Source organism: Symphalangus syndactylus, chromosome 2 (genome assembly GCF_028878055.3).
Source record: "Symphalangus syndactylus isolate Jambi chromosome 2, NHGRI_mSymSyn1-v2.1_pri, whole genome shotgun sequence".
Classification (NCBI taxonomy): Eukaryota; Metazoa; Chordata; class Mammalia; order Primates; family Hylobatidae; genus Symphalangus; species Symphalangus syndactylus.
Window position 1 is genome coordinate 85,399,420 of NC_072424.2, and position 14,083 is coordinate 85,413,502.

Here is a 14,083-nt window from a genome sequence, read left to right on the forward strand (position 1 = left end):
AAGACTGTATGCAAGCGGTATTGCTAATGGGTTCTGTTAATGTCTCCATTTAAACTTCAGCTTTCTTAATTAACAGCGTAGATCAAAATAACCAGTAACTTTTAATGCAGCTTTTAAATTAAATCTATTTTTTTTTTTTTTTTTACTGCATTTGATTGAAGAATCATGGTTCTTACCAGATCATCGCTCCTTTTAGATCTTTATTTAAAAATGGAGGGGAATCAGTTTATCTCTTAATAGTATTACAATGCAAAATATAATTATGCAGATTGCTTTTCTTATGGCCTTGCTATTAGAATTTTTTAAAAGTGCATTATCTAGAGATTGCTTAAGCATGCCAAAAAGTTTAAACACGTATGTATGTCATATAATCCTAAATGTGCAATGAATAATGCGCACTGAAAAACTAAGGTGGTGGTAATTGCCAACAAAATTATTTGATTTTGGTTTGCTTGATATTGTTTTAAATATTACACCACGATGAATTTGCATGTTCAAACTAAACAATGTAAAGAAAAATAAATCCCAAATTTTGATACCTAAAAGGCGTACTGCGTATTTAAACAAACTTCTTAATATTGTTGTTATTTCTGGATTCCCGTTTGTTGAATGATCTGAGCTGTTATGCTTTTTAGCTTTTTTTTCTTCCATTATTTGTAAGTCCCTAAATAGGCCATTATATTTCCCTTCAGGCTAGAGATGAAGATGGACATGCTGAAAATTTTCCCCAGCAGCACTATGCTAAGGAAACTCCAAGGCTTGCCTTCAAGAATAACTGCGAACTACTTGTAAGAATAACATACTTACAACAAGTCTAGAATGTTACTTTAGCACAGTGAAAACAGTTTTTGAAAGGGTTTGTTCATGATTACATAATTTATGAAATATTATAGTTTTCTGTATAGAGTTCTAAATGCTAATTCTGATATCACTGAATATTAATTTTAAGATCTCAAATTGTTTGCAAATCTTTTATATCTGATTATAGAGCTTGAATGGCCCTGTCTTTATTAGCTTGTTTTGTTTAGTAGTTTATAACCAGCCACTTGGAGAATGGCTGGTAAAGTTAAAAATACAGAGAAAGACAGTTGATATATGTAGCTTGGGAAAAAACCACCTCACCCTCACCCCTCCTCCTACGTCCTCATTGTACACTATTTTAGGAGACAACATGGTAATATTTTGTTCTGCTGAGGAAGATAGCAGAGTTGACACGCAGTACTCCCTTTAGAATTCAAGTATTCCTCCACTCTCTTGCCAAACTTAATCGTCTCTCCTATGCAGAAGGAGTCAAAGCAGTGACAGGGTGCGGGGATGTTTACAAGTCGTGAGAGGGAGGATATCAGCTGTGACATTGAGACTCTGTTCCAATGCAGGGTTAATTTGCTGTTCATTTTAGCATTTACAGCCAGACAAGATGAAAAGCAAGCAGGAATGCCTATTATATTTCTATTAAATGAATCTGTTGGGACCTAATGTTCTTGATTAGCTTTTGAAAATGAGTGCTCTGCAATGCATTTTCTGTTTACCTAAAGTAAACAGAGAATGAATTGTCATTTATTTAGAGATTCAAACACTCCTTTTGAAAATGAAGCTTTATGAGGGATCTAGCTATGTTGTCCCTAAATGTTCTTTTCTTTTCGATTGCATTAAAGCAAAACATTTGCTCCAACTAAGTGAAAACACCGAAAGAGAATGAGGATGCTCAGTTGTTACATTTTGAGGTAGTCTAATTTCTGTTTAGTTTTTTGGCCAAATATAGTACAGCTCTGCCAGGTCTCTGCATTAGGAAATCCCACATGTAACAGTCTTTGGATTTAGCTCTGATACCAACTGTTCATTAAAAACAAAGTGTCCAAAGAGCAGGGAAGAGACAAAAATACAGTTCCTACCCATTCTAGCCACAGTAGCTACATGTTGACAGCAAGAACCTCCTTTTCCCCCTCCACAGTCTGCACAGTTACAATTACACTACTCATTCTGTGTGTGTAGTCCCTTGCCCAACAAATCCACAGGCAAATTTGCTGCTTATAAATGTAATTTTTTTCTGAAATTTTAACTTACCTTATGTTTTATCTTAGGACTCTTAAACTTCCAGGACTGCTAGTATTACCTATTCTGAGGAAACCCTTTTTGTTCATTTCGGTTTTAATGTTTGTCTCTGTAACTATGATTATTCAGCAGAAGACCACAGAGGCCCTTATGCTGTGTTTTGGTATCAGAATGCTTTGGGGTAGCTTACTTCTTTTTAGAGAAATTGGTAAAAGTAACATGCCATATTTAATTTTTGTTTATTTGTTGGAAAAATGAACATGCTTGAGTCCTGGTTGTGGTCAGTTTATACTGGAGGAAATAAAACATATATGTGAACATCGTTTTTAGCTGTCTTTAGAGAAAACAGATGTTTTGTCATTGCTGTGCTTAAACACATTGTTGTGTTGGCAGTAGTTTTGAGCAATTTGGTACAATCTTTGTCCTTCTAGTCATTGTTAGAAATGCTTTATTTTGGTCAGTATACTTTCCTATGATAAAAGAAAAGGAATAAAAAGAAAACATAAGTAAGCTTATTTCTCCAAGGAGAAATTTATTTTTTTTCAGCTGTAAGAAAAGTGATGGTGTTTGGCTGGTTATGAAGCCCTGAGAAGTTATGCTTCTATATGAAAAAGACTTGTTCATTCCTAAGAAAGAAATAGGAAATCCTTGGAGTTTTCTTAGTGCAACTTAGAGCAGATTTTGAAAGAATCTGTCAGAGAAGATTGCAAGCTCCCCTCCAAAGTGCTTTTTTAGCTGAAGGGTGGTTCTGCCATCTTCTTGCATGGATGGCTGCAAGAGCAGTAGCCAGTTTAGAAAGCATGGGAGCTCTGGAGAAAGCACTGAGGGCGCAGGGTGCTTCCGGGCCCCCAGCTGATCAGGAGCACGTGGCTGGACGACTAGTCCTCTGTGCCACAGACACTGACAGAAAGTGCCCTGGCCAGGTAGACGGGACATTGCCTTGACTTTATTACTGACTCTCTAATGTCTCTGCCTGCTCCCCACCCCCACATGCCTGCTTCTTGGAAGAGGGAGGAATATTAAGTAACTTAAACAAAAGCAAAGCAAAATCGATGCCCGGAATACACAAGTATGTGTAATCAGAAGGCACTGACAAAGAAAGCATTGGCTGATAGAAAAATCTGCTATGCAACTGTAGATTTCCTGTAGGATATTGATTTTTCCATTTAAATCCCAAACTGTGATATGTGCCTTCACACTTAATGTACAACACAGATGACTAGATATTTAGCTTTGTGGCCAAGATCCTTTAGTTGGTGACTGTGCAGCAGTTTCCTTATGCTTTTTATTAATTTTGAAAATGAAAGGCTGTCAAGATGAGTGACATTAGATAAAATGAATACTGTTTGATATGTCACAATTCAGTGTGGCCCCACCTGCCTCTTCATAGATAGGCGTGCACACTTGCAGGCATGCGCGCACACGTGCACACACACACAGGTATTTTACTGGCGTATCTAAGTTTATGACTAAAGAATACTTTTAATACTTTTAATAAAAGAAAATGTAGGAAATTTATATCATGTTAACACTGTAGCAGCCTGGTTTACAAGAGAATGGAAAAGGGAACATTTAGAGCCAGCCATGGGTGAGACTAGCCCTTGCCCCAAATTCCAACTCCATTCTTGGTCCCTTTATCATTACTGCCTCTTTCTTCTGGGACTGGAAGGCTTCTCATTTCCTCGATTCAAATGCTGGTATCCCTGGTGAGAGGTGGGTTCAGAGCTAGAATGAGGAGGACCATAAGCATGTTATGAGCTCACTCTTTCTCCTCAGCCACGACTTTCTCAATTTTTGAAAGCCCACTGAGAGTAAGACCTTGCAGAAATATAGCATAAGCTGGGTCATTGGAGGGGAAAGACCTGTAGTGAGAAGAAGAGGAACATTGAGAGGGTTTTGAGAAGGAACTGAAGACTCCTGAGCCTACTCCCCAAGTTTTCAAAAGACCGGTCCAGAGAACATCCCGGTGTTCAGGAAGAAGGTCAAAATATAACCAAAGAATAACAGCAACTGATGGAATATTATTTGGTTGGAAAAAAAGCCAGGCTTAGGAAATTTGAAAGGGGAACTAAGAGAAAGGAAACTCGGGGGTAAAATCAGCCTGCCTCCCTCAGTTCCAGATTCCTGAGTCATCACCTAGACAACTTCTGAATCCCTTTGGCTATTCCTGAGGCTGTTAGGGGTGAGGGTTTTGCAGAGGGAAAGGAAGGGAGCTCACAGCTGGAAGGTGAAATAAAAGTAGCATCAGGGAAGAATTTTTCCTGGTCATTTACAATGCCAGTGTAGGGAGAATATGAAAACTACTTTAGTTTTATGGCTGTGTGATCCTAAGTGATGAGGAGAAGAGATGCTTAGGCTATTTTTCTGTGGGCTGATTTTTCCATTTCATTTCCTTGTGGATGTAGACAGGTGGATTATAAGAGTTGCATGTAGTCCTTAGGCAGTAGAAATACCCCGTGCTAATCTAGGGCTCAATAAACATGACATTGTTGAGCATCTTCTATGTACAAGGCATTGTACTAGACAGTGCAGGTAGGGACACAACATAGAAAAAGACACAGCCCCTTCCCTGAAGGAGCATGCAATTCAGTAGGAGAAATAAGGCACATACAGTATCATAGTCATCAAAAATGTGGGCTCTCAGGTCTTGCCCCAGCTAGACTTTATACACTGTCATCCTGGTGGTATAGCTAAGGATCATAGGCACAAAGGCTTAACATTTATTGTAACGTATCTGATATCACATCACACTTTTGGATCCCTGTTTCACCCCCTTGGACCTCTCTGAGCTTCAGATCTTCTGTAAAATGTGATAATAAAAGGAAATAACCTCAGAGCATATCATAAGGATGGAAAATGATGACATATTTAAAGAGCCAGGCACATAGTAAGCACTCAGTATATATTAGCTGCTGTTATCATCATCTTCTTATAGTCATGATTGTTATTACACAGTGAGCTGTACCCCAAAAGAGCACTAGCAAAGTTCTTGGAGTACAGAGGAGGAAGAGATTGCTCTGTATGCAGTCATTAAAAACTTAACAAGGGAAGATGCCTTTGATCTAGGCCTTTCCTGGGTTGGATTTAGATAGTTGCCAGGAAATGGAAGGGGGTGTTCCCAGCAGAAGAAAATAGCACAGGCATGGAGGTGGGAAAGTATGGGCCAGGTGCACTGCACCCAGGTTAGTATCCTAGGTTGGCCAAGTGTTGAGTACCTGAAGGCTAAGGGATGAACAGGCAGGCAGGCCCATATGCAGGGGTCTCAATAACTAACACTATCCTATCGAGTCTGGATTTTAGTAATTCTGCTTCATGGGAATTGCTAGCACTTCTGTGGATTAAAAGCATTATTATGGAAAATTTCTAAGTATACAGAATTAAAGTAGTGGGAGTCGTATAATGAACCCCCATGTACCTTTCACCTAGCTTCAACAATTATCAACTCAGGACTAATCATGCTTCATTTTCCTTCCCCGCACCCCATCCCACTACCTGCTTTTTTTTTTTTTTTCTGCTGTACTGTTCTGAAGTATGTATGCTTTTGTGAGGGACAGATTTGGTTTTTTGGTGTTTGGGGTTTTTTTTTTTTTGTAAAATCTTTAGGATCCTTCTTCTCTGGCTAGAAAGAATCCATTGATACTAACTAAATTGGGAATTGGAGCTTTGGGACAGTGCATACATAAAACAAATGACTCTTGGTTATATATTGTGCTTTTCTTTTCCTGCTCAACACAACCACAACCTTGGTAAAGCTTGGCCAATGAGACCCAGTTTTAAAAGCCATTAAAGTGAAAGACACATCACAGTGCCAGTGATGACTTGAGCTTTATTTACTCTCAGGCCCCTGGTTCTAAGTGTATTTATTTAAAAACGATCGGATGTCTTTGCACCCCAGCCCAACTCACCAGTACATGTTAGCCTCTCACAGTAGTGAGGGGAAATTCTGGATGGCTGTCATATATTAGCCATTGCTAGAACTTTTCTGCTAGATCATGAAGATATAACAAGGACCCCTGAAAGGTGATAGAAACTGTCCTGTTTCATTTGAAACTTAATAGGTGTCTCAGAATAGGCGCAATTGACCAAAGACCCTCCCCTTAATGCTTTTGATCTAATGAAAGCAAGATTTACGCCCTAGCTCAACGTGAATTTACATACTATTGCTTTGATGTTACAGGCACTGAAAATTAAAATCATGATGACACACTGGAACTCACATCACATCAAACAAAACATCATATGATGTATGCATACATCGTATACTGTGTACCAGTTTCCTGAAATAGTCACTGCAATAACCCCACAGGTATAAAATAACCAGAAAATCCCAGGGGGACTGGCTGCTGTCTAGAGAAACTTAGCCCGTCTCACCGTTTTTTTTTCCCCAGCCATCTTCCAGATCCCTTTAGTTTGTGGTTATTCCTGTATTCCCGTAGTTTCCTAAACTATCTTGGAAAAATAGAACTTTCCAGAAATAAAAGTCACAATCTTAGACTAAGCAAGAGGCAGTTCTGATAGAGGTGGCATAATTATGCTCTCCAGCAAGACCATCTAGACTTTAATACAGGCAGAAGGGATGGATTCCACTTGAGTCGTATTTCATCTGCACATTCCTCTGTTCCCATCTGTGCTGGTGTTTCACCTTCTTCTCCAGCTTTGTCTGCTGCTTCCCTCTCACTCTTCAGCCTGTTGGCTCCCATTTCTGCCATAGGCTTGTAGTTCAGGTCCTTTCACTTTTCCTGTATAAAGACCCTCTTGACTACAGTTGACCATCTCCCCTCCTTTTCCGTGCATGCAAACTCTATTTTACCTCTCTTTGTAATTCCATTATTTGAGAGAAAAGCCACATGAGGGAGGGCTACAGTTGCTCAGCTTCTGCTGTGATATAGGGGCCTTATTGGGGGATGGAATCTTGATTTGGCAGGCTCTCCCTCCCAGAGCACGGGGGATCTTTGCCCTTCAGATTTCAGAGCCGTTGCATACAAATGTCAGAGGTATGATGGTTTGGTTTTCATGCTGGCTTCTCACACAATCCATCACAGTGATTCTTGGAGCCAGAGGGAGGTATGGAAGACTGTGTGTTCTCCAAGGGAGGCACTGTGGTCTGGTGGATAAGAGTGGGAATCCCAATCCTTTCTCTGCAGATGTGCCAGCTGTGCACCCTGGGCAAGTTTCTCACCCTCCTGAGCCTCAGCGTCTTTATCAATATGACGAGGATAAATACAGCACCTGCCTACCTCATAGCGTTGTTTCAGCAGTCGATGAGATCATGTATATGAAGCATTTAGTATACCTAGCACCTAATAAAAGCTCAACAACCAGTAGTCTTGTTACTAACAAAATGGAGCTAGAAGGATGCATTAGTTTAAACAAAATCTTGAGGCAGATACTGGGAGTACCTGTCTTTATTCTTCAACTTGAGTCTCCTCCCAGTTTGTTTGGATAAAAACTCAAATGTAATATTTTTAATTTGGGTAAAAGAACTTCTGAGAAGGTGTTGAACATCTATCCACTTGCCTTTTTATGCCTAGGGAACTAGAGATACTTGTTGGCGGCATTGCAGATGTTGCTGACTTATGAAGTACTGCAATATCTGAATAGCTTTTTGTAGGGTAATCTAAAATTTCCAAAAAATAGTATAGTGTTGTAGTGAAGATCTCGGACTCTTAAGCCAGGTTATTTTGTTCAGATTCAGAAATCCCCTCCACTCCACCCACTGGCTGTATAGCCTTGCCCAAATCACTGAATCTCTGTGTGTCTGCGTCCTGGTGTGTGAAATGAGGACAACAGTAGCTATTGGGTAGGGTTGGCCTGGGGTCTAAGTGATGACTACCTGTAAGGTGTTTAGAACAGTATTTGGTAAACAACTGGCACTCAATCAGTGTTGCTGTGATTATGATTATGATTATTTATTCCAAGGTTGCTTGCTTTCCAGTACATCATAGACTACTACTTGACCAAATTTACTAGCAATGGAGTACCTCAAAGTTTTACATATGCACATTTGCATGAAAACCCCACACAATTTCCTTTTGAACAATGAAGGGGACAGCACAAAGATAATTCTTGGCACTAAGCTTAAAAAAAAAAAAAAGACTCAAGGAAAACCCTCTACATGGTCCCAGACCTCTTCATTCTGCCTAACCATTTAATAGTAAAATTTTTAATGTTAAAATATGCAACTAAGAACATAAATGCAGAGCAAAGGAAAAAGATGTAATTTACACAGAGCCATGTCTGCCATAGCAAATGGACGTACCTCTGATACTGTGCTAAGGGAAGGAGACAAGAAATCCTCCTTTGGGAGGCACCTCCAATGAACGAGCACTGTGATCTGTCTGTATAGACCCCTTTTAAGGCGCTTTATTCTCACCGTAACTTTTCTAAGTAGATATTGCTGTTTCCATTTTAGAAGTGGAGAAATTAAAATGCAGAGATGGGATACTCCTTGCCCTGGGGGAGGGCAGGAGGCCCAGTGAGCAGGCGCAGAGCTGGAGCTTGACCCACATCTCTGACCACACACCCGTGCTTGTGCTCAGGCCAACACATGCTGCTGCCTTCTCAGGGTAGGGGCCAGGTCTTACACATTTTTACATTCCAGGGCCAGAGAAGGAGTGCAGTCTATGATTGTGGAATGAAGGGATTAAGAAATTAATTCAGAATGACTCTTTCTAGTTTCTTTATAGTAACAATTCTTTGGTAGAATTCTGAAGCCAGAAAGAACATCTATGGGGAATGTTAGGAAGGGCAATTTATTCAGAAAAGTCATGGCAATGTTTGTGGATTCCCAGTGCATAATAAATTGTGGGGAACAGAGCCAAGGTATATAGTTTTTAATTTGGTAGACTTGGGACATTAAAAGAACAGCTGTAGACTATAGAAAATATATTTTTCAATATGATACAAACATTCAAGTGTCTTTTTAAAAATCTGACTGCTATAAATTTTGATACTTTCTTTTTTTTTTTAGGATCACTAAGGCTATTTAAAAAAAGCTTGAACTATTTTGGTTTGTTAAGGTTGTATTCCTTAGAGTGAATGGATCTATTTCTTTTGAGATTTCTGGCCATAAATTAGCATATGGGAGTCAGTCACCTTCTCCTTTATTGTTTTAATTACTAGAACTGAACAATTACCTAAAATACCAAAGAGAATTCACCTCCAGTGGCTTCAAGGAAACTATAGATCATATATCAAGCAAAACCAGGAAATCAGATAGGATATCAATTATCAATATTAAAATGTACCAGTAACCAGCCAGAACTAATATTAATCATATTCAGTCATGTGCTTAGTTTATGGTTAGAAAAACAAGCTAATGAAAGTCTCTTGAGAGGAAAAGGGAAAGAGTATAAAAAATATTTGAAGTGGAGAAGAATGACATATGTGAGTAATAAGAGAGGCAAGAAATTAGAGATGAAAGGACTGGTAAGGGAATTTTAAAAGGGAAGAAGGAAGATAGCAGCCCATGGTTAAGCTTCAAATAAGCAGGTTCAGGAAAACAAGATTCTTCAAAATAATGTATTTCATTGCATTTTGGCTTAAAATATTTTTCCTAATTGTATTTTTTGCACACTTCCTACTCTTTTGGTCTCTTCCTGGAGAGCTACATGCTACCAGGAACTGAGACTTTTGCTGGAGAACAGTACTCATTCTCTTTTAATTCCAGATGAGTCTGCCCTGGCCAAGAGCTTTGTGTGTCAAGAGCCTTGTCTCTCTCGTTCGTTGCTGGATCCCTGAGAACCATGCTTAGCTCACACCATTTTTCATGAATTCTGAGATGCACTTTCCCCCCTAACATTTTAATATCTCAGAAATGGGAGTCATATATTACAATTGATGACCTGTCATTGTTTAATTGCCAGTTTTTTTTTTTTTCCTGGTGGTATTAAAATAATGGCTTTGTAACAACGAATGGTGATATAGATTCAATGAACCATGGAGGTGGACGCTTAAGAATTATTTGTTGAATGAATGTGTGCAATAACGTATCTTCCTGGTTCTAGTTCAGGTAAAAATGAAATGCTTATAAGTTGGTTCTGGACTGTATTTCTGCCGCTGGTGAGGCGGACGGGGTAGAGGTTGGCCTCTGGCTGTCTTGGCTGAGCATTTTAATGCTGTTCACTTTTCCTTGAGTGGAGCTGATAGGTGGCTTGTTCATTCTTGCAAGTGAAATGTTAAATCAATTAAGACGTACCCCAGATAAGCTGAGTTTAAAATAAGAAACTTTACTTTTGCCTTAATTTTCCAGAAAATTGCTTTTTGTTCTATTTTGGATTGCATATCCATCAATATTTCTCTTGAAAATTCATGGAGATACATTGGCAGATGAGCAATAATCTCTCTGTCTCAGTAAAACTAGCTATAGATTTCATTAGGATAAAGTATGTTTCTGTAGATTAGGATGCCCTTATCCATCACCACCACCGCCACCATCTCTTGAGAGCTTCCCAACCTACAGAAGAGACAAAGTATATATAGGTATATTATCTATACTTTAGAATTTCATAATCCACATTCAGTATATCAAATTGTTTAGAAGTTATGCCTCAGACTTAACCATGTGAAGTACTCTGCTGTTTTTTGGTGTTCTGATCTCATTTTAGTTTGGTTTCCTTTGAATGGAAAATTTGAACCTGATTTTGATATTGGAGCAGGATGTGCTATTCGTTTCTCTATGTGAACAGGGAGGGGAAAAGAAACACATGAACATTTTTAAATGGCAAAGCCAGAGATGGGAAGGGAGGCAATATTGAACATGTGCTAGGATAAGGCTTTCATATAAAAAGTGTTCAGATATTAAGATATGTGAAATATTTGGGGCCCTTCATTAGATAGCTATTTCAATCAGTGATGCTTTTAAGTTCCAGATTGTCTGGTAATTGTGTAAAGACACTCCAGTGAAACACCATTTTTAGCTTAGGGAAATATTTATGTACTTACCAGATAGCTTGAATTTTGAAAATATGCAATGTTATTACATAGCTACACATATAAAATACAATATATGAGGGCAGATTTATATATCCCATGTGGAAATGTGGGTATTTATATATAGGAAAAGGAAAATAAACAAGCATTACTGAAGTATTTATGAGTTTATGGCATTTAACTCATCTCAAACATTTATGCAGTATTTTTTCTATACTAATTTAATGTTTATATGTGAATACATAAAAATAAATAACATGGAAAAATTAAGTTGTAATGGAATTTTTATTTTCATTTTTCCTTAGCCTTCATGCATTTTGATTTTTAAACAATGTTCTGGCTGTCATCAAATCAGCCAAGTTGAAAATTGAGCTGCATCAATGGAGACAGCCGGTCTTGATAATTCAAACCAAAAAGACCTTTTCTCGAGGGATATATTCTCCCTGGTTTATTTGGTCTGAGTTGTTTCTCATAGCTCTAATTTATTCTTTTGTATACACTGCATGAAGACAATGTCTATAGAGATTTAAAGCCTTAAAAAAAAAATCTGGGTATTTAATGTCATGGACACATCTCAAAAAGTGGAATTCACATGAGAGCAGGTGGTTATGGGTTGTGTGTGTGTTACCCAGATTTTGAAGACATTTGTCTTTCAATCGACGTACATTTATTAGATACCTGCTGTCTCCCCAGGGCTGGGCTTAAAAGTCATGTGTTGTAGTGCAAACAAAGTATAATGTAAAATGTGCATCCTTCTCATAAGAAGTTTACAAATTTAGGCTAGACAAAGAGAACTTTAAAAAAAAAGTTTACAAACTATGCTTATATGAACAATGTACTTCCAGTGTATAATAAAATGCCAGATGGGGTGGCATGGTGACTAGACAATAGGAATACATATTAAAATATGTATGTGTGCAATAAGGAAGTAAAGGCCGTTTAATAGGGAAGAAATGATGGCCTGGAGTCATCAGGAATAGATTCTTGGAAGAGATGAAGGTTGGGCTGTCCCTTGGAGGGTGGGTAGCGATGGAAGGGCATCCCAGAGAAAGAGATGTGGAGTGATGATGAGAGGGGTGCGCATCATGCATATGGGGGCCAGCTGGGAGACTGCCTGCGCTAGCATCATTCTGTGAGTGGCAAGAATAAAATGAATTCAGTAGGTTGTGGTCAGATAATAAAAACAGTGACAGCCAAACAGCTAATTTTACATTTGGTGTTTTGGCTATAGGGATCTCTGTTAGGTACCTGAGCCAGGAAGTACTGTTATGAAAGCACTGCTTTCATGAGTTGGAGGAGGGGACTAGGGAGACTTCTAGAAGGCGGTTAGAACAGTCCAGGCACCCTGTGATGAGGACAAAGACTTCTAACAGCTGGAAAGGCAAGAAAGTGACTCTGCAAATGACTGTCCAAAAATATTGGTCATCAAGCTTTTATGATCATCTTAATATAAATAACTGGCAAAGATTTCATCTCAAGCCAATTTTCCTGTAAATTTAGATTTTGGATAACAGTCTTAAGTAGCTAGTTGTGTGCAGTGGGACAAACAAGATCAAAGTAGAAGCAAGAAACTGAAGTTTAAAAATATTTGTGATCCAGAGTGATTCAGGGATCAGTACGATTTAAACTATAAAAATGCAAAGTAGGAACGAAAGATTCTTAAATGTGGATAGAGTCTCCAGTACAAGGAATGCAACAACCCCTTCCCCCTGAAAATAGCATAGAGACCATGTAGTGTATATACCCTGGAATCACTTCCTGGCTATGTGGGTTACCGGCATTGTGGCCTTGGGATGGTCAGTTTCTGCATCTGCAAAACAGAAAGAATAACTGTATGTGCCATTTAGGGTTGCTGTAAAAGCTAAATGAGATAATATATGTAGTGTGCTTGTCATTTAGCAAGTGCTCAATAAAACGTAACTAATAAAGATAAATCCTTTTGTACTCAGCTTTTAAGAGAAAGAAGGAAATACTAACAAAATAAAACTCATATGAGTAGTCCGAATCCATTTTTTAAAAATGAACCATCTTATGACTTTCGGTCATATGGATTTAGCTTATTCTTTACACTTTGCACATGTATAGGACTCTAGACAGAGAACTGGTATTTATCCAATTATAATCCTAAATATTTTCAAGATCTTCATCAAAGAAAAAACATTTTATTTAATTTGCTAGGTTGATAAAGGTAGAACATTGGATTAACATAAGATGATTTTTGAGAAAAAAAAAGGAGGTTGCTAACTCCCAAATTAAATTTCTTAAAATCCTACATTTCTTAATTTTTCGAATTACCTGACCATTTAAAATCCTGACTTTCTTTTGGAAGTGAACACAACCACCTACTTTTTGGGGTCATCTTTTTTGTTCATATGCTGATAAGTTTCAGAATATATCAATTAGGCACTTATTATTGATTTGATAAATCAGTTTTCCTTTGTTCTGGCTTAGATGTCTGGAATACATTTGGGACTTGTTTCAGTTGTAAAAATGAACAAACAAACAAAAATCCACAAGAATGTGGGCAAAATGTCATTTAGTCAAAACTCAAGTGCATCTCCCCTTGATTAGAGCTCCTCTTTGAAATAGCTGGGTTGCCCATACACAGATTATCAAGGTCATGTTCAAGATTAAAATGAACTGTGGGACAATAAGCTGCCTATTATGGTAAGAAAACATGCAAACAGAAATTGAGACTTAATGTCTTTCCTCTGTCCTGGCTTTTTTCTTTCTGAGCCTAATATACCTATTTTGTCTAATTTAGTTTTAGCTTTAGTTATGCTTTCTAAAATTACAATGTGTGTGAGGATTGGAATTTTTCTCTTCCAACAGGAATTAGGGTCTATGTAAAGTGCCTTTCCTCCTACGGGAATGGGAAGAGCCACATACCTCCCTACGTGCTGTGCCTGGTCAAGGCTGCAGTGTGGAGCCTCTCACAGGGCCCATGATGTGAATGTGCCTCCAGGATGCAGTGGCCCTGCAGCCTTGCTGCTAGGAGACTGGTTCTCACTTCATTCGAGTGTTAGCCCCTGCAAACGATGACAATACAAGGATTACTTTTTAGATGATGAAACTAACCATGCAAAGTTATGTTTAGATT

General features: G+C 38.4%; 1 protein-coding gene across 2 annotated transcripts in view; it reads left to right on the plus strand.

Annotated features, from left to right (window-relative positions):
• Positions 1-14,083, plus strand: part of SOBP (sine oculis binding protein homolog) — a 170,996-nt gene that overhangs the window by 96,910 nt on the left and 60,003 nt on the right. The window contains exon 5 of one of the 2 annotated variants that reach the window (XM_055260437.2): positions 693-788. The exons of the other annotated variant lie outside the window; for it this stretch is intronic. Within the exon in view, the coding sequence (XP_055116412.2) occupies positions 693-788 (96 nt within the window). The remainder of the gene's footprint in view (positions 1-692; positions 789-14,083) is intronic. 2 annotated transcript variants of the gene reach the window in all.